Below are 22,524 nucleotides of genomic sequence, written 5' to 3'. Positions count from 1 at the left end.
GCTTAAGCCTCTGAAGATGATCCAGAATGTTCATCTACTCTAGTCTTCAGTCAGCTCCCAGTTGTGGCCAGAATCTATTTTAAAGTTCTAACGCTGGCTTCCAGGACTACCACTGGAACGGCTTCCCCCTACCTCAATCCACTACTACAAATGTATGCCAACTCAGGTTGAATGAGCGACATCTTGTTGTTCCTCCATTCGAACTGCTGAGAGCATCACATCTTTTAAGAAGCAGCTGAAGACGCAACTCTTCTGCAAGCACTTAATGACATCATGTTCTTAAAACAACAAACACACAAACATTTGCTTTTGTGAATTGTGGAGACATTCCATAGGCGTAATGGTTTTTGTACCATACAAGCCGTATTTTCTATCCCCCTACACTGCCCCTACCCCTAAACCCTTCTCAGGAAACTGCACAGCTTACTTTTTTATAAAAATAAAAAGAGTGAAAAATTCTGTATGATTTATAAGCCTTTTGAAAAATAGGGACATGGGGAATGTGACCCTGTCCTTGCAATACCTATGTCATACCCATGTCATTACTCAAATTTGTGTCCTGATATGTCACACACACACACACACGCACACGCACACGCACACGCACACGCACACACACACAAAACATAATAAAACCTTGCCAGATTCACGATCATCTATATTGGATCATTCTGAACTTTTTAGTTGTTAATAGAAAAATGAAGACCCTGTGGTGCTTAAATGTTGAGGTGACATTTGGCCATCCAAATAATAGCATCTATTGTTTCTCTTTAAGCAATAGCAGTGCTTATCTGCTCATGCCTCTGTTATTTATATCCATACTGGATCTCAATCTGGCCTCTGTTCACAGTGACTTTAAGAGGATGTGTTATAAAATGTATTCAAATGAAATAATAATATAAATGATTTATGGCCGGTTTCACAGACAAGGCTTAAGCTAGTCCCAGACTAAAATGCATGTTTGAGCTGTTTTAACTGAAATCAACTTGCACATATATATCTTAAAATACGTCAGAGCCAATGTTTTGTCAAAATGCACACGGTAATGTGTTTTTCTAAGGCACGTTTCTAAAATCTACTTTAATGTCACAATTGAACCAAGGCCTAATCCTGGCTAAATCTAAACCCTATGAAGCCAAGTCATAATGTGGTGTGTGTTTATTTTATTTTATTTTAAACAGTTTACTGTTACAATTTTCGGGCCTTTAGTCTATGTTTTTTAGCTTTGACGCTACATCTATGCTAATATTTATAGTCTATCTTCATTGTTCATCTGTGATCTACCCATAAACACAACCCATCCACATGTCCTTTCTCATATCCATTTCACCTTCTTTGACTTTTAACCCGTGTTTTAAGACTAGTTTTTCCAGAGTTGTATTTGGAAGATTATGTGTCAGTTTTCACCGTCTGTGGCAGTGCATGACCCCGAGTCATTTTTCTCTCTCTTTATCACATCTGATCATTCATTAGTGGCAACATCTCCCGGCAACAATCCGTTTGGGCCAAAACAATGTCAATTACATTGTGACGACAAATGCAGCACAAGATTATACTGCACAGATCATCGTGCGGCTGAATCTGGATCATTCCCGTAATGTGTTTTTAGAAATTCAGGAGTTCAGAAAACATCCTCATAACATGATTTTTATGAAAGCCGTTTCAATATCCCTGTCAGTTAAATCTAGGAGTTGGGAATGCTGTGCAGTTTAATCTAAGGTTTTGTGGTCGAAACTTCCAAGAAAGGCAAAGAAAGCGACATAGAAAGTAACCAAAAACATGTAAATATTATAGCGAATATCCTTCCACTGTGGTTGAATCAAACACATGCCGGATACAGGCATTCTGAGAGGGATTTGAGTTCAGTGGTATTTTTACTCTTTAACACCACAGAAGGCTGTTGAGGATAGCAATGAGTACCGTCCAAGCCTCAAGGCTTAAGCTCTTGAGTTACTCACATTCACATAAACTTTCTAACATAGACTGAGTTCCCTCTGATTTTCAATGCATTTAAATGCTTTGGTGCTTTAATTATGTCCTGAAATGTATAAGTAGCATTGCTCTTTTGACCACAACTCCCTATTAAACCCAGACAAGTGAAAACAGTTGCTGTGCTCAATGCTAAACTATTTGCAATTGTTCTTTCCATGATGTAATAATTACATTAATCAAAACATGAAGAATGTCTCTATTTAAGCAGTTTCTTCCAAATCAGTGTAACTGTCTGTTTTTTTTAAGGTTATTTAACTCCTAAAACACAAGTATGCAGTACTGTTACTAAGCCTGTAGGGCTTTTATGATACATTCATTACTTCCTTTCTGTGAACAGTTGTGTTACATTGCAGCTGCACAGGGTCTAACCCCAGGTTTCACAACCATCATTTAACCTTTGACCCCACTGACAAAACCAGGCCGACTTGTCACATCTTGCTGAATATATTTCAAACTGAAGAATGTGAGAGTGAAGTCATGTGTCAGTGTCAAGACTACCCTTGTGAAAAAGAAAACACTTTAGCTTACTTTAACCAATAGTTAATTTTATGGAATTAATCTACTTTCAAAGAATATACACATGTGCAAACTGAATAAAAAAATGTCAAACTTCATTGCAATTTAATTTAAATGTATTATAGTTTCAATTCATATTAAATTCAATTAGCTGAAATATATGTTTTGGATCCACTTACAGTTTTTCTCAGTCGCTTTGGTACATTTCTCGAATCAAACTTACAATTTGCAAAACAGTAAATGCATTTCTCAAAACAATTTGTACAAATTCTGATGAAAACTACGGCTAAATGACAATTATTGTCAATTTTACATCTTAGTGTATGTGTGAGTGTAATTGCAAGAGAATAGAAAAGAGTCAAATTTACACTCTTACTGTTTGTAATGTAAAATCAAAGCTTTAGCCGTAGTTTTCATCAGCACATCCCTCCAGAGTATATATATATATCTGCTAGTTGATGTTTCATGAGAAGCACCTTCATTAGAGAAAGTCAAGATTCACCTGGGAGCAATTTACCAATTCAGGACAGATTTAGGAAAAAGTCTAATGGAAATATAGAAAGCATAGAAATATGCTTGACATATTTCGATAACTTGTTCAACCATTTGGCATGTAAAGACTTATGCTATGAGCTTGTGCTTTTATTATATATTATATATATTATCATTTTATTATATATTATAATTAGTTTGCTTTAGTATATTAGTCAACACATAAAATGACTATTTAAACAATGATTTAAAATGTATTTTAAGCATGAACATAATGGCACACTTCCCCTCAACAAACTGCAGTGTTTGAGATACCAATCATGTCCACAAATGGTGCATAATAAATATTTGTTAGAGATTAATATTTAAGTTAAATATTAAGTTAAGTTTAGCCAATAACAATATTTGCCTTAGCAGACCCAGTGCGGGAATATATAAAAAGCAAGGTATGTATTCTAGTAAGTATGGCTATTTATTATTCAGAATACATGTGCCACATATCTAGCATCATACATCAAACTGCATTATCATTAAGTTTAAATGAATAAAACGCCATCCAGATGAAAATATTAGCCCACAAAAATGCATCAGGAATATGAGCAATATCCTTTCTGAAAGTTATAGGAAAATGGAAAACTGGCAGGAAACGGAAAATACTATATGGAAGATGTTTGCTACCAATTAAAATGTTATCAGCATTCCATTTGTTAGCTATCATATTTTTTTTCTAAAACAAGCCAAACCCCGTTCAGTATGATCACATAAAGACACTAGACACAGTAAGATCACACAATAGAAGTGGTGAAACACATTCAATCCAGTTCCCCCTCTCATTTCCATTTAAAGGGATAGTTCACCCCAAAAATGAAAATATTGTCATAATTTACTCACCCTCATGTTGTTCCAAACCTGTATGAGTTTGTTTTTTCTGTTGAACACAAAATAAGATATTTTAAGGTATGTTGGAAATCAAACAGTTGAAAGTACCCATTGACTCCATAGTAAAAAAAAAAATCCCACTATGGAAGTCAATGCAGTTACCGTCAGTTGTTTGATTACCAACATTCTTAAAAAAAGAAACTCAAACAGGTTTGGAACAGCCTAAGGGTGAGTAAATGATGACAGAATTTTCATTTTGGGTTGAACTATCCCTTTAAGCTGCTACCAACTTGATTTTGTCACATGAATCAGTCGCTGTAAATGCGAGTTGCTTGTGTCTTGAGCCGTCTAATTTGTTAGACAGGATGGCAGGCAAAGACGCCACCTGGATTACCGCTGTGACGTGAACACGTCTGACTAGACAACAGAAGAAGAACATCAGCATTTTAGTGGACTGACGGTTGTGTGAAGATCATCACAATTCAGTACGGAAACTGAATTATATCAGAAGGGCCTTAGGTAATCATTCAGACATATTGACTTAGGTGTAATTAGGAAATAAGTCCAGAGTATCTGGAGTCATTTGCATGATTATGTGCACTGAAATAATCATATCTTGTGAAGATGTCTGGGTACTGAGAATTGTCAATCCAGTGACTACATTTTGTATGAACGCTTGAGTGTTTTCAAGCAGAATTTGATTAAATAGAAGTCAGTCAATCAAACACAGCCTAATGTGTGTGTGTGTGTGTGTGTGTGTGTGTGTGTGTGTGTGTGTGTGTGTGTGTGTGTGTGTGTGTGTGTGTGTGTGTGTGTGTTTTTCAGGTAAACTCTATTACTCATTATAGGGGGCAAAATGTCCCCACAAAGATGGCAATATTCCAATCTTTGTGCATGTGGAGACATTTTTTGGTCCCCATGAGGAAACGGCTTATTAATCATATCAAGTGATGTTTTCAGAAAATGTAAAAATGCAGGTTTTCTGTGATGGGTAGATTTAGGGGGATAGCATATACAGTTTGTACAGTATAAAGGTCAATATGACTTTAAAAAAAAGTTCCCATAAAACATGAAACCTCAACATGTGTGGGTTATTTCCACAAGCTCATAATAACAAAGCATTGTCTATGGTAATGGACATGGTGTGAACAGATGCAGACGGTTTCTGAAAACAGACACTACCTGGTGTTATATAAGGACAATATAAAACCTTAAAAAATACAAATTTTGTCATCATTTTCTAACTGGCATGTTGTTTACCAAACCCATATGACTTTCTTTGGACATTAAAACACAAAAGAAAATGATTATCAGAGCTGCATTATTCAAAGCTGGCCTGTTGCAATTGGTCACAACACAGAATTGCACTGTATGGAAATTAGCAGCACAATCATTCATCGAAATATCAACTTTTGAGTTCCACAGAAAACAAGAAAGTTATACATGTTTGGAACAACATTAGGATGAGTAAATGATGACAGAACCTTCATTTTCTGCTAAAGTAACCATCAGACGACCATCAGCTTTTCAACTTTAACCTTCTGGTTAATTACCATGAGTGCAGGAAACAGCCATCCAGATTGCAGTAAACGCAGTTAGAAATATGTAATGAATAATGCGGCTTGGACAAGCTAGGCTTCCGATGTTATATGCAGCAGAAGTCTCTTATACTGCTTTAATGATTTACTCAACTTACCTTGTGCATTAGGATAAACGCATCATGAGAACATTACTGCAGTCTCACACACAAGCTCTCCACTGACACATGCAGCCGCTGTGCCGCTATCACTGAAATATAATCCAGTCAATAAAACCTGCCATCTGTGGCCTTGAGAATTGCAGACCTTTACATCAGACATCTTTTTTAAAGCCTGGTCAAATGCCTTTTAATTGCTAAAGAATATGTGAATATTAAATACAATCCAATTAAAATCACAGAGGCAGAATTAGCAAAATAGCACAGAGCATAAGTCCTGCCCTCAGAATGTTTTTTTTTTTAGTCTAAGATGAAGAGTATTAGAGCAAATCCGAGTGTGCTTTCTTACAGCCTAACTCTGAACTCTTTACATTAACATTCACAGGTAAGCAAGCTAAGCGCTGGCTAGGCTAGAGAAAACGGCAGACTTCAGCACAATCACCTACTTCATTAAACAGAACTAGCATGAAAGCATTAGCAAGGCTGATGACACTGCGTATTAGCATCAAGTGAATAGCTAAGGTACATTCCATTTTGAACACTCGCAAAAGTTTGTTTGATGAAAATAAATTTGGGTCACAATGTTCAAGTGCATGTTCATTACTAGAGTAATTCTAGTGATCAACTTATGAGGATCGTTCACCCAAAAATCAAAATTCACCCTCCTGTTGTTACAAACCAGCATTATTTTCTTATTCTGAGGAACATACTTTTTTTTATTATCCATACCGTACAATTCAATTCAATGGGATCCAGGGCCCTATCATACAACTAGCGGCGCTAGTTATCATTTTTACGTCCTGCACGTTGTTTAAAGGTGAACTATGTAGTATTTTTGCAGTAAAATATCCAAAAACCACTAGGCCGGTGTTATATATTTTGTTCAGTTGAGTACCTACAATATCCCAGAAGTTTCCAACTATTTGTAAATTGTGAGAAAATTGCTATTTTAACTAAGGACAGGGACGTTTCAACATTGCATTTGAGGGAGTCGCCTGTCAATTGCGTCATATCTGCGTTACCCTCGATTTCAGCTTTTATTTCGCAGGAGCGCTTTACTCTTAGCAGTGTGAACAAGTGAACGCACGGAGTAAAGTCATAACATCGTTTTGAACACACTTAAATGTATCTAATATGATAAACAGAGCTACATTACCTCAAAATCATAACCGGCAGAGCGGATCTGTGCAGTAGCCCGGCGAATGTGTCCCGTCCCATCATAATAAAAGTCCCGGTAATCGCGAGGCGGGTATTTGTTTAACAATCGCTCCAGCGGCCGTGCTCAGGTCCATAACACTCGGTCCTGCTCTGCTTTAGACTACAGTAACGTTAATAACCGCATGCATGAATGTGATTTCTGCCTAAGTCCTATTTTCCACCGGCTGTGATGAGAAGACCACTTCTCCCAAGATGCTGCGCTCACACTTTGCGTCATCAAACTACGATTTGTCTTGAATAGGCACCCTCCAGTGGACGGAAAGCTCCATAGTGCACCTTTAAATAGCAAATGCATTTTCAGGGATGCGCAGCAGAACATACATTTTTAAATTTAAACATTTTTAAATGTTTTTCAACATTTATAAAATTAAAAAGACAAGCAAAAATAAATATGAAAATGTACTAATAAACCATGTTGAAAAATCAACCTTTTTTTTTAAAAAAAAGCATATATTGTTAGCTGATGCTAACTGGCTGGTTAACTAGCTAGCTGATGCTAATGTGAGGTAATTTTTAAATACAGTCCAAATATTTTCATTCAACCACCAAGTTAGATTACATTTGATGGAAAAACAAAGAATGTGATGTTCAGATCATGGTAACTACAGGAATATGATAGTGGTAAGCAATGTCACTAGGGGGAAATTTACCGCACAGACTATGCTTGAAAAAAAGATTATGTAATTCTGAAAATATAATAATATTTTCCTTAAATAACAATCCCTAACTACAGGCTTTGCTCTTCTCGTATCATACAGTATATAACTGTGACGTTCTGCAAAACATCAAGCTTTAGCCTAGAACACTTGGCTTGTCAGGCTAATAATGTTAAAAATTATGGGTTGTCAGGCTAATAATCTTTACTTTAAAGTGGACAATCCTTTTCGGTGTAAAAATACATAATTTGATCCCAACTCCCATATTTGTTGATCGAAAAGTGTCGGTCAAGAAGGCTTTGGTGTCGTCTCTTTGCTGCTAATATGCTAAATCAATTTGTCTGTAATGAAGGAAATGGCTGCACCAGGCAACATTACATTCAGACACAATGGCTTTATGTCAGGCTCTTTTCTATTCTACCTCCTAGATATGAGCTATAAAAACAAAACTCAGTCGAAAAGCATTTCAAAATGTCTTGAAACAATCATTATAGCTCAGAAAACAGGTTGACATATGCAGGGATTCTTGTAACAGCATTTAGCGTGATTTTTCAAAGCTCCAAATAACAAAGGGAATTCTCTCCTCCTTGAGGAACACTGGCCAGGCCGAGAACAAATCCAACCCTGAGGTCACTGGTGTAGGGGGGATTAATTGGAGTATCAAGAAGTTAAACTAAAATAAATTAAAATAAACATGAATACAATAAAAATGTTACTATTTTTTACTCTCCGTATGAAATCATTTATCTCCGCTGACACAGATTATCCTGCTGTTCTGTAACACTCTTTGGCACTGGGCTTGATTGAAGCACTTTTAACAGAAACTTCAAAGGAGGAAGGATGTGCACGCTCCTACGCTAGTCACAAAATTCAAAGGGATTAGTCGGAGTGCTGCTCGTGGGATAATGAAAAATGGAATATCTTGGCCACCACAGCCTGTTGCAATGGAAATATTAATTACTGCATCCAGCCTCTGAAATGAGCTCTAGAGTACAGCTTCTCACATTGTTTTGTCTTAACCGGTGGGAAGTTTGAACACATATAAATGACATAAAAACCCACGGAGCCCCTAAAGGGACATGGTAGAGGAAAGAAAATGTGAGATAGGAGGAAAAATAAGTCAATGCTTTTGCGTTCCCCCAAGAAACTTTGTGTTCGCACGCAAAACCTTTAGGAGCCCTGAGAAACATTGCGTTACACAGGTATAGAGATACAGTTCATGTTCAGGTCAACCTTACAGAACATAACAAGTTAAACAGGTCTAAAGGTGCAAAGCAGGACGATTTACACAGATGCAAAAATGCAAAGTGTGACATGGAGGGCAGTGGAATGTTTGAACGTTTTAAAAGTTGACCTTTTAACTTGAACGCCACATTTTTAGAATGCTGCGTCATGCACGAGATGCTGCAGAAGAGACAGGGAAGCAACTGTCAGAGACACCCATCTAAATATATTACAATTTAAAATCAATTCTATTTTAATATATTTTATCTCCAGTCTTCAGTGTCACATGATCCTTCATGAAATCATTCAATTTTTTTTTTACAGTAATGCCATAGAAGAGCCATTTTTGGCTCCCCAAAGTACCATTAAGTGACCAGTTCTTAAAAGAAGCATGTTTTTCTTAGTGTTCAGAACATTTTAATACCGGTAATCTAAAGAACATTTATCCACTAAAAAACCTTTCGTGGGATGGACAGGTTCCATGAATGTTAAAGGGTCTTCATGGAACCATTGATGCCGATAAAGAACCTTTATTTTAAAAAAAAGAGAATGTTGATTTGCTGCTCAAGATTTTTTTCAATCCTCAATACTCCGATAATAACCTGTTTAAGACTATACTCTAAATAAAGAAACAACCATGTAAACTGATTTCTAATTACCTTAATCCATTATACTCGATGAACACAAATCAAATTAAGACATGTGGAGTATTCCTATTTTAGTCGCATTATCGAAGTGCATTATAGACATGTACACACCTTAATCACACTATTAAAATTGTGTAGGAGTTTTCGCTGCATTTTGCAACAGGACACAGTGGTCAACTAGCCCGGGAAAACCCAGAAAACTTCCGGCAAATTTTGATTTGCTCTGCAATAGTCTGGCAAAGAGCCCATTCAAGCCCATTTCTAATCTGTCGAAATTGTGGCACCAATCAGAAACAGTGGGGCAGGCTTTACACCATGACGACAGAGAGTATGAATACTTGAAAGATCGGAGTGATTTATAAGAAGATTCTGTGCTTATTTCCGCACACTAGATCTGGTAATCATGTAAAAAAATTAAATAATTGTAAATAAATAACTATTGTAACTATGCTCAAGTCTGAAAATGTTCTAACACATCTGAAATGACTGAATTTGAATAAAGTTACAACGGGGGCAAATGCGAACAGAGCTTGATGTTTTCTGTTCGACCTTCAATCTGAGATGTTTCAGTCAGTCTGAGATGCTTTTAGGTTTTCCACATTTTGCAAAAATGTTTACGGAGTGGTGGTGGACACCAGCTATTTGTATCCGCCATCTTCATGACAAATAATTAACTGCACTTTAAGCTTTCGTAAAATGTAAAAATTAAACACCCAAAACTGTATATGGTACCATAACCATAATGAACGTTGATGTGTGAAATTCTGGAGGTAACTTTGGACTGTGTGGCATGGGGACGTAATGACATGTGCCATTGATCGATCTATGTATAACATGCAAAACGGGAACATGACTATTCTAAAAGCAACTCATGTAAACACCTTAATCAGAATATTGTATTATTCAGATTAAGGTCAATAATTAGATTACTGCTGTCCATGTAAACGTTGTCAATGTTGAATGTTGATGCTTAATCTTTTTTGTGAAAACTATGATACTTTTTTTCTTGGATTCTTTGATAGAAAGTTACAAATAACAGCATTTATTTAAAATATAAAAAGTTTGTAATGTTAATACATTTTTTTTACTGTCACTTCTGATTAGTTTAATTAATCCTTGCTGAATAAAAGTATTAATTTATTAAATAAAAATAAATAAAATCGAACTGACCCCAAACGTCTAAAAGGTATTTATAAAACTTTCCACTGGCTTGTGTGAACTTGTTGCTAGCATTATTTGCTCTATTTTGTTGCACTATTAAGAGAAATTAAGTAATGAAATAGCACAGCAGGTAAATATCATTGCGTCAAAAATCATTTGAATGCACATCACAATGCATAAATGACCACATTTTTTATGGTTTGTATTATTTTTCTGTGAGAATTATCTTGTTTCCTAAGGCGATGCAATCTTAATGTGAGCTGATATATCTACATGGGAACCATCAACTGTGGATCTTAATAACTCACTCAGAGTGATAATCAATTTTATGCCCCATTACCCACTATGCTTTGATGCTATCCCACAGTGCATGTGGCACTCTGGGATCACTGCTGATGACAGTGAGTGTTTCTATGTTTATGTGTGTTTATATGAACACTTATAATCTCTGACTCCCAGGCATTCACATCTATCATCATCTTAACGTTTCTCAAAAACCACTTTGGAACATTAGATATGAAAGCTGTTGTATAGCATTATTAACGTGATATTTTAAATAGGTTTACAGTACATTTTACAGTGCAAGTTATAGATATGTGTGTGTTCATGCATATTTAGCGTCGATATAAACTGTTAGAGTCCATTTGCTGCTATAAATTCAAGGCAGTATGCTTGCAAATTAGTTCGTAGATACGCACAGTCACACATCTTATGACTTTTCCAACATAATGAGTAAGCATCGCAAGTTATTAAAGGAGTATGACACAAACTCAAACTTGTTTTGACTGCTAAAATAAGATTAAAAATTTGATTGTGTGTGGAAAATCCCACACTGGGTCCAGATGAATGTTTAGTTTGGACCACACACACAGAGTTTTTACTAAACAACAGGATGACGGCACCGCCAGAGAGGATTTCACTCAAAACAAAAGCACGCCCATTCTCCTTTCTTCTTCATCTGCAATTCTGTAAGGGACTGAGATGCTTTCTTCCCTCTTTAGAGGTTACTGAAGGCCAGCATGTGGTTCTTCTCATTGAGAATGTTCAGTTTTCTGTTGCGACAGGGACAGTGTGACATTTGATCAGTGAACAAGGACACAAAGTCTTAAAAGCAAATTAAATCACCCTCTTCTCCTCCTTTTTCCTTCAGTGCCAGAATAGGCATGAATAGTTCATATAAGCGATGCAAATTAAAGGGGTTATGGTGTGTTCACATATACAGGGATTAAATTGTTGAGACATTGCATCTTTTTTTCCCAGCTAACAATTTTGTTTAAAAAAAGTTATGAAAATGTTACTTCCAAAAGTTCTGAGAAAGTACAAAACGTTTATTTAAAAAATATATATATTATAATAATTAGTGCTGTCACAATTAATGCGTTAATGCATGTGATACATTTTTTCTGGTTTAACGCATTAAAAATATTTAACGGAATTAACGCAGCATCCATTTTTTCCTGTGATTTATAAAATTATACTTTAATGCTGAATGGCTATATTTAATGGCTAAAATTTATACTGATATCAATGGGTGCATTTACATGCACGTTCTTAAGCCGATTATGCCTAATAAGCCGACAATGAACGTGGTCATCTAAACGCGGTAACCCGTTTTCTTTTATCGGAGTAAGGCCATAAACGGCGTAAGCATAAACCGGTCGGAACAGGTAGTTTATTGCCTCTTACCTCGATTTCGGGCTGCATGTAAACGCATTAACCTGCTTTCTGAAGTGCGCATGTGTGATAGGTGACAAAAACGCAAACTTAGAGCAGATTTAAACGCATCCAGACAGAGCGAGCTAGCGTTTTGGACATATATCAAATACGCAGACTCTTTTAATACCCAGAAAATTGTAAAGATGTGTTCTCATCTCAAGCAGCAGAAGTAGAAGAGGTTCAGTCAAAACGCTGCATCTGGAACTGCATGAGGGATAATATGATTCGTAAATCTCCCGCTGATAAAGTGCACGCTTTATTTAACATCAACACTGACGTAACATTTGAAAAACTCAGAGTCAGATACGGACATTATTATTTTTGATGTAACTACATGGAAATAACCCGGTTTATTAATAAAGTCATGTAAACGCGGTTTACCTACATTGTCAGTTTACTGGTTTGCATGTACATGGGGAAAACTGATTATTTCAATAAGCTGAATTTTTGAGTTATCAGCTTACTGGTGTGCATGAAAACGCACCCAGTGATACTTTCTTTAATAAAAAGATGTCAGTAAAAATATTTTAAATGTAGGCTACAGTTCTGAAAACATTCTGTTAGCTGGGCTTCAATATGATACACTGATAGATATAATATCAGTTGAACAAAGATAATAGATCCAAAGTATTAGTCCAGCATATTTATACTAATGTTTGCACCGTAGACTTTAAAAATCTTTTTTTAAAAGGTTAAAGATTAGATTTAAAAATCTATGGACGTAGTGTCCGTGACATCACACATAGGATTCTGAAGACGAGCTGGCCGTTGCAATCTTGGCAGCACGTCATTGCGTGTCACACCCGGATAACAGAAAAGGGGCAAAGAGGCGCAATGTGGGCGGAGCTGAGGTGACGCAATGACTAACAGTCAATCAGACAAACGACTATCCACCTGTCAATCAAAGTGACCACGCCCTTAATTATGCAGCACTTTATGGCTTTAAATAATGTTAACGAATGAGTTTTAACATGCATTTTAACATGGGGCTGAATGAGATTCTGCTCCCTTCTCGAGCCTGTCCCTAGTGGCCAGTCGATGAATTGCTGTTTAAGTCACTTCCGTATTGGCTTCAACAGAAACAGGCTGCCACTTTGTTTGCACATTTGAATAAGTGATTTCTTCTCTAATGTTCCATGTTGCGCAGCAGCACTGACAGGTGTATAATCACAAGAAAGGTCTATAGCTTATAGTCCTTCTTTTCAATTCCTGCTTCCTCTTTCTGACCCTCCCCCATTCCCACTTGAACTGTAGCCTGGTTCACAAGGATAACCGATCTGTCAGAGTTATGTCCAGTGTTAATCATCATTCACGTGACCACGGAGAGAAATCTAACATATTGGATTTCTCACTATGAGACCTGCTTCCCCAGTGCATGACTTGATTCCTACAGCTGCTCAGGCACTGATGGGATGAGGAACCATTCTCTATAATCCAACATCCATCTATCATTCTTACCATCATTAACAGTTTAGGAACCTTGGGAGTCTCCTTGTAGTCACTGGTTGAACAATTTGCTGCACACAAGGTGGAGCTGACCTACAAGGACACTTATTTTCCTCTAAATATTTAAACCGATACAGATTGGTGAACACACGTACGGATCACCGCCAGGCCCTCTGTTGTGTATTCTGCCCAGTCATGCATGAGGAGAGTGACTGGTATGCTGGAATGCATTCAGATTCAGCTCTTCTGAATAAACGGACCGATGAATGAGTAAAGCTATGCACAAAGACAATCCAAGGATGAGTGTCTATGTACCATGCTCATTATGGTATGGCATTCAAATATTTGCGACTTTAAATGTAGTCATCTTTTTGTTATCACATTCATTAATGTTCATCAGTTTTACTGATTTTAAGTAACATTACAATGAGCTCACTTTTGTAATAAAATGTTGTGAATTCTTCACATATTGTTCATGTTTAAGGCATTGTTACAACTCAATTACAACTCATTCTGACTAATGTGAAACTTATTATACGTGTATATTATTTGTGCATTTCTGATATTTTGTGCATTTTTAGCTGAAATATTACGTTTATGTTATTTTGTATAGCCGAGTAATCTCATCATGTAGGCATTGTGCATTTTGGGTGAGTTAAAGGTGTCATGAACTGACTTTTTTATTTTTTATACTGTTGTCTGAGGTCAACTAATGACGTTTGTGTGTTTTTTACATTCAAAAACATCATAATTAATAAGTAATGACGGGAAGGGGGGCTTCTATGATATATTAGACTGCGTAGCCTGTAATAAAAGATAATGACATATTAAAACATATTAACATATAAAACATATTTTTATTCAAAAGTCTTAAGTCTGCCACAAAAAAAAAACAATGACTGTTGTAAATAACAGTGTGTAATGAAATAGTTATAGTGAAGTATTTTTTTGTACACAGTGCCGCGAAAAATCAATCACTTCTTTACGCGTGCATCACTGTCCTTCTCGCGGCTGCAGCAACTTGCTCTCTCTTCATCAAGGCTTCAAACAAAAAGGGGACAAAAGGGCAAAAAGATTGTATTGTCTTTGTGCATAGATTAATTAAAGTACCTGCAGACGCGTTTTTGCTTTTAAGCAGCATGTTGGGGTCCCGGTACACCAGCCATGCCAACGAAATGAAGGAAAATTAGCTTGTCAATGCATATCTAAATTCACACCACCTACCGTTTTTTTTTTTAGAACTTAGAAAAAAGATGCTGCACCCATCTACTCAAGATTTTGCTTTTGTATAATTTTCGGGACAATTTAGGATTGTCAGATTCGGGATTCAGGACAACAGTTTCTGATTTAGGGTCCAGCATTCTAAAGGTATGCTATGTTAGACACATACATATAATCAAAACGATTTATAACAATGCAATACTATCACATATAAAAACACGTTTTACTCACATACGTGTATTGCAATATTCCTGTCGGATCCAATATAGAAGGCACAGCATTGTGTTAATCTCAAAATGTCTGCAAATCCAGCATTTGAGACTTGTTTACAAACGATTTCGCAGTGAAATGAGACGAACACGCTTACAATGTCTTCCCCATGTGAGCTGGAACTTCATTAAAAAGGAATAAAGTATCACACATTCCTAATATTAGTATCTGAAGGAAGCTATGCAGCGACTGTGTTCTTCCACAACCAGGAATAGCGCAATATCTTGCTATCTTCTTTGGCATGTTTATTGCTGCGATCCGAACAGCTCCACGAGTCGGTGGGCGGGGCTACTGAATTACACATGCTAATTAATCTGTAGAGCCGGTGTTTCGTTGTGCAATAACATAAAGATGTGCACGTGATCGTTTTCTGGGCCTTGAGTCTATAAAAGCTTTTCTTTGACTAACAAGGAAGTTTTCAGCTCTGAAATTTACAGGATAATCTTATATTACCATGACCTTTTATATATCAAAAGCTCAAGGGAAAGTTGATTTTTCAAGTAATCACCCTTTTAATTAACCTAGCTAGCAAAAGTCTTCATACAGAACAATCCTCCACAGTATGTTTCCATGTAAAACATTTCATTTATCACCATGATGTGCATCATATTCTTTATTTTTGTTATAATTGACAAGATAAAAAAGCTGTCTGTTAACAGACATTTTCTTCAATATTTTTGGGGCTTACTAAACCGGGCAAATTAACACAATCCCATATGTGTTGATAGGAGTGGAAAGTTGACAGGGCTCAATCCGAGGGGCGGGATAAACGGTTGTCTTTCAAACTTCCTCTGCACGCGATAGGATATCGCTACAACCAACCAGAGCAATGAAGGTGAAATGGAGCTCGTTGATAGATTAAACATTCGCCGTATCCGGTCGGCAAAACTCCGAACACATCTTCCCTTTTTTTCTCAGAGAAAAGCTTAACTCCAAGTCTTCCAGAGTCACGGTTAAAGCTGATTCGAAAGACCGCCGCCATTTGCCAGCCTCTGTCTTTACAAGTAGCACGCAAGCGCAACTCGGCCGTCATTATGCGAAGCCTCGCCCACCGACTCTATACACGATGTGATTGGCCTGACCAGAGTTTGGTTTTTACAGCTCAGAACTGTATTGAGAGTTGCTAGACGACACTCGCGGCAGATTAAATTTGCTGCCGCTAGGGTGCGTCTAGATTTCTAGGCTACAATCTACCAGGAGCAGCACAAATTAGTGTCTGGTTGCTTTTTTGGGCGGTAAATAAGTAAGAAATAATCTACGGCTGTTTTAATGCATGTCATGGAGGCAAACAACCGCCAGACATGAAATGCATTAAAATAGTTTAATGCACAGCTAGCTGTGGATTATCCTGTTTATACGATCATCTTTACGTTTATACCATCGTAACATTGACAATTTAAAACTGTTACTAATGTTTGCAACACAGTATTTGACAGGAAGGGTAAAACTGACAGTTATTTTCATCAGTTACAGCTTTTTAGATCTAGCATTCTGCCTGCTTTAAATCAGACACAGAGATAAAAAAGTGCATTAGATGACATTTATTTGAATGAATGAACTATAGTATTTATTTGAATTAATTATCGAGAGAGAGAGCGAGAGCGAGAGAGAGAGAGAGAGAGAGAGAGAGAGAGATTAGAGATGTGTATATGCATCTGTTCAGTGTCTCTTAACAACGAAGATGTGCGTTTATTACTTCATAATAGCGATGTATCCCCCTCGTTGCTGGGAAATATAATGTAGTGATCCAGTAGCAAAGCTATTTTATTACTAAAGGTAGCAGGACAACGTTGATAAAGGGTACTGAGTACCCAGGGCCCAAGGCAGGGGGGGCCCCTTAGAAGTCAGTATTCTACACATACATTAATCAGAGTGTGGCTTATTTTGTTTACGTTTTAAGTGTTTTTTATGATAAAAATGCAATACCCCACCCATTGGTATTACTATGGTACCAATGGTATGGTATTTGGTATGGGGGACCAGCAAGATGATTTGTACCCAGGGCCCAAAATTTGGTGCTACGCCGCTGAAGGTAGTAATACAACACGAATAATAATAAAAATGTTTAAAAAAAAAAGAAGACATGAAAACTACTAGATTTGTGATGTTGATAACTGCAAAAACACATCATAACAGTATGTGAAAAGGGTTGATCAGAGAAAGGGAACATCTTAGTATTTGGACATACTGCTTCCAGCACACACAAATTACATTACTGCTAATAGGCTAATTTCCACATTCCATTTTCTCTACGCAGATATTTTGATGTAGGAGTCTTTGCATCACATGAAGAGTGAGGTGCCTTGCAAAGCAAGTAAGGTTGGTGAAATTTTCCACCTGAGGACAGGAATCTTCTTTTTTTTTATTAAAGCACAACCGACAACGTTGAAAGGGATGTTTTTGACAGGAGATTTGTTCATCCCTGTAAACAGCAGCTCTTTTTGATGTGCACTTTTGATTTCATTTTCTGTTCCGTGTCTCAGCGGCGTGGCATTCCCCTGTGATTTAAAATGACAGAGAACTGACTGTCTGCCCGCAAACACTCAAAGTCACAGAACCGTGCTGCTGCTGATGCCCATTAGTACGAAACCTTTGGTCAAAGACCTCCTCTGTTGTACACTCTGGAAAATGAGAGGTTGCACACAACAGAAAGTCTGAACGCTTTATAATAGGGGCGTGACTGTAGGGGATTTGAGGAAAACAAGCCATGATGGACGTATGACAGGTTTACAGCATTTTCCATTTGAGTAACACTCCCAAACCTTCCTAGCTATTAACAAACTGGAACACAAGAAGAGACACCATTCTGACAAAAGCACAACATTTCTCAGGATTCCCACACTAACAGAAGTCAATTTTATTTTAATGTGACGTCGTCACATTACATTTACTATAGTAATAACAGCAGATAATGCATTAGAAGTAACTAAACCAAACACTAACTTAACATACATGAAGTTCATTAATATTTGTCAGTACTTATTTGTGTAATTACACTGTAACAACGTCATCTTAAAATAAAGAGTAGCCATAATAGAAAGCTACCACAAGTACAGTGGTACTATCATGTTTTTGGGGAAATGTGTAGACACTTATTTTATTTTATTACTTTTTTTATTATTATATTATTATTATTTATTATATTATGTAATTTATATTTTAAAAATCTCTTTTTTTAATGTATGTTGCAAGTTATGTCTGTGTATCTAAATGGTCTGAAAAAAAAGTTGATGATGATGATGAATAAAAATGATTGATTGAATGTTTAGTTTATGTTTATTTTTAATAATGCTATGTATAACACTATTATACATTTTTGAAGATATTGATAGATGCCCAATATGCAGGTACTAATATTTTTTTATTTTATTTTTTTGCATGGTATGATGGTTTGCTAAACATGCACTTAAAATCTGAAGTACCATGCATCTTGCAATCATTCCGTATGGTAAAGTGCCATGCTGACGATTTGAAGATTAATATATACGGTATGTATATATATACACACACATATATTGAAATACATTTACAGACAAATTTGGTGTACATACCACATTAAATGAACTTATCAAATAAAATCTAAATAAAGCACTGCCAGACAACTTAATCTGTATATATCAGCTGGGCAAAACCCCTTCATCAATCGCAATATACAGCATTTCCTACCTGTTTTGAATTTATCCACATGTCTAAAGTGCCAGATTGACTTTACTCTAGCGTGGTGACTGCTGGTAAGGTTGATCTGGGTTTTCTTCTTGCTGTTAGAGTTCCCCATGGCACTGATCTCTGGCCCCACCAGCTCTAGACTCCCCAAACCCACCGGAGTTCCACATATGCTTCCCTGCTCTCTCCCTCCTGCTCCCAATGCCTGTATATTCCTCTTCCCGCTTAGCGCTCCAGCTGCCGCATCAGGGACAGATATGTCCCACTCTCTGCTGTGCTTGTGATCCCATGTGTGTGTGCAGAGCGTGTGTGTACGAGACCCTCCCTCCTCGCCTCTGTTTTTCAGACCACACCGCTTTCAGCGATGATCAGTCACAGCTCACTCCAGCCACTCGGAATGTGAGAAAGGAGGGATATGTGCTTGCTTCAGCCACTCATGCTTGTATACACACACAAACACACATTAAAGCACTCACACGTTTGTAATGGATGCAGTTTAACTATCAGGATTCACATATTTGAGTATTATCTTCTATTGTCTCTCACTTTTTCCTCTTTCCTCTTTCCTGTTTTATAGATCTCACCTAAGGCAGTTCAAACAGATGCCTGCTTTTATTTCCTTTGCCTTCACCCACTAAATCCCACTGACTCCATCCAAAAAAAAATTTCTTTATACGTAGCTGTGTGAATCTTATGAAAGCTGTAAAAAGAAAATAGCTTTTGCGATCTACAATCATTTAGATTATTGGTATTGTGCTATTATTTTAGTGACAAAGCAACACATTTCCACCATCTTATATTCCACATATGTGGAAACATAGAGACAATATCTTTTGCGCTCTGCTGTAGGCACGTAATTCAAGTTTACACCCAACTGCTGCACTGTGCAAGACTCTAAACTAATCCCATCTCAACCATGGATACGCCAAGAACCCTACATATTTTATCCATTACTTAGCCACCAGCATCCCTTTCTTTGTCCTATTTCTAGTGCCTGCCTCTTGTGTCACACTCTTCTTGTGTTTCCAACTTTCTCTCCCCCCAGCTTACTGTCTTTCACTCTGTCTTTTATTGTTTCTCTCTATCAGGTAACCTAATATTTTGTTTGACTCTGATTTATACCAAGAAGTGCACAAATGGTGGGCAAGATAAGGCCTGTTTCAACTGCTCTAATTCTAACTGTGCATTTCAAAATAAACATTTAGAAGGAAATGTACAATCAATAAGTAATGCTTCATGAGGTTTGCTATGAAAAAATAGGGACTTGAAGACATTATTATAAGGATTATTTAGTTAAAGCTACACTATGTAACTTTTTAAGAGCAGGGCAGAGTGTTGAAGGAGCTGAGCAAGGCCACTGGAGCGATTGTTACGCAACACACGGCTCACAAGCAGCGGGACTTTTATTATGGACGTAATAGATACGTGATAGACGTCCAAGTTTCTTGGATAAAACAATGAACAAAATGATTTACAAATAGTTGGAAACATTTGGGATATTGTAAGACCTCAACTGAACACAATATTTAACACTGGCCTGGCGATTTTTGGATATTTTACTGCAAAAATACTACATAGTGCACCTTTAACTGAAATGAAAACGTAAAAATATTTTCGTTACTTGAAATAAAAAATGATTATACAATTAGAATAAATTAGTATCAGTCAGTGTTGTGTTATGTTACTTTTGTGTTCCTTTTTCTCACCTGGGCTGTGTAACATGTTCATTAGTTTTAAGTTTCTTGGTTTTGTTGTATGGGCTTTTATTTTGAAGTGTATTTTCTGTTCTCCTTGTTTCAGTGCTTCTCTGTTCCTGTTTAGTTCCTGTTTGCATTTGTTTCCTTAGTTTCCCTTGTTAGTCACCATAGTGTTTAATCAGTATCACCTGTGTCTTGTCTGACTATATACCCCGTGTTTCAGTCAGTCACTGTCTTTATTTTTTTTGTTCATGCATATTATTCAAATGAACCATGGATCATTGCATTTCCTTGTCCATGCATCAACATAACAGGCTGGACTTGCTTGATTGATTTTTAATTAAAATAAAAAATAAAATATAATAATCAAATCCCTTTAAAGGCCCTTTTACACCAAAAGTGAAATGAATTAGCCTTCTGCTGGATTTCAGAAGAATTGGATGCAGGAGAAGAAATTTCAACACTCTTATTTTAGCAATAAAAACTAAAGAAATTAATAAATGTAATGCTTATCTATAGTATTTTTTCTTTTTATAGTTTAATTGGATCATCAAAGGTAAGCAGCAAAGACATTAGTTAATAAAGTGAGATTAAATACATAAAGTATATTTTGTGTCATTTAAAGGGATACTTCACCGCGTTTTCATAATAAATTGTGTTATTCTCATAACTAACACGAGTTGACACATACCTCTCTCGTCTCAGTGCATGCACTTAATCGCTCTGATGCGCGGTGACATTCTGATAGCATTTAGCTTAGCCCACTAAGCCCAGTTCATTCATTAGAAAACAAACAGAGATCAAGTACCAAAACACCTCCACGTTTTCCTTATTTAAAAGCAGTTACATGAATAGTTTAATGACCAAGTATGGTGACACAAAATAAAATGTGTCACTTTTCTTAGCGGGTTTAAATGGAACTATAATGTATGCCGGAATAGCACTTCTGAGAGTACTTCGACTTGGCGCAGTAAAAAGTCACGCCTGAAAAATCCTCCCTCACTGAGATGTGAGGGAGGATTTTTCAGGCGTGACTTTTTACTGCGCCTGAAGTCGAAGTACTCTCAGAAGTGCTATTCCGCTATACATTATAGCTAAAAATTTAGCGATTAAGTGCAGAGAAGACGAGAGAAGTATGTATCAACTCATTTTAGTTAAGGGAATAACATATTTAATATAAAAAAGCGGTGGATTATCCCTTTAACATATTCATTGTAGGTTTGCATATTTTATTCTTTTTGAGATATATGAAATCTTTTCTACAAGTAAGATGAGTGCGTGTCCACATTTAGACATATATCATGTTCACACAGGACGAGAGGTGTCAGTCAATACACGGGGAAACAAAGAAACTTACGTTACGTATTTGGAAATGTAACTTTTACATTTATATCTATAAAATAAAACTTTTGATATTTTGTTTTCCCTGTTAATTTCTTGTTAATTATAATGGTTATTTTATTTATGATGTAGCTGTCAGGGTTCTGTCATTTCGTTTTTTTTTTTTATTGATTATGGTGACATCTAACATATGCATGTTCGTGCCATGTTTTGCTTGAACACATGGCTTGAGATTGTGTCCGCTGGCCATGTTCTCGTGTTTTTGTCATGTTTGGTGTGAGCCAAGGCTTATCATGTTGTTTCTTTGTGCCATGTGCTCTCCTGTCTATTGTCTTAACCCCTAGCCTGACAAGCCAGACCCACATCAAGATGATTGGTCTGGAAACTCACCATAGACAGGGCTCAATCCGAGGGGCGGGATAAACGGTTGTCTTTCAAACTCCCTCTGCACGCAATAGGATAGCGCTACACCAACCAGAGCAATGAAGGTGACACAGAGCTCGTTGATAGATTAAACATTCGCCATATCCGGTCGGCTAAACTCCGAACACATCTTCCCTTTTTAAGAATGACTTCAGTGCCGTTCTTTGTTCTTTTCTCAGAGAAAAGCTCAACTCCATGTCTTCCAGAATCGCAGTTAAAGCTGATTCGAAAGACCGCCGCCGTTCGCCAGTTTCTGTGTTTACTAG

General features: G+C 36.8%; 1 protein-coding gene across 8 annotated transcripts in view; it reads right to left on the bottom strand.

The window, feature by feature from the left end:
* Positions 1-22,524, bottom strand: part of nhsl3 (NHS like 3) — an 85,574-nt gene that overhangs the window by 18,270 nt on the left and 44,780 nt on the right. The window contains exon 1 of one of the 8 annotated variants that reach the window (XM_067425487.1): positions 18,801-19,122. The exons of 6 other annotated variants lie outside the window; for them this stretch is intronic. In XM_067425487.1, coding sequence (XP_067281588.1) covers positions 18,801-18,909 — 109 coding nt within the window. In that variant the 5' untranslated portion in view covers positions 18,910-19,122. Of the gene's footprint in view, positions 1-18,800; positions 19,123-22,524 lie in introns of those variants that run through there. One more of the 8 variants, XM_067425486.1, reaches the window with a different exon arrangement.

Source organism: Pseudorasbora parva, chromosome 19 (genome assembly GCF_024679245.1).
Source record: "Pseudorasbora parva isolate DD20220531a chromosome 19, ASM2467924v1, whole genome shotgun sequence".
NCBI classification, from domain to species: domain Eukaryota; kingdom Metazoa; phylum Chordata; class Actinopteri; order Cypriniformes; family Gobionidae; genus Pseudorasbora; species Pseudorasbora parva.
This window is presented reverse-complemented; position numbering and strand designations above follow the sequence as displayed.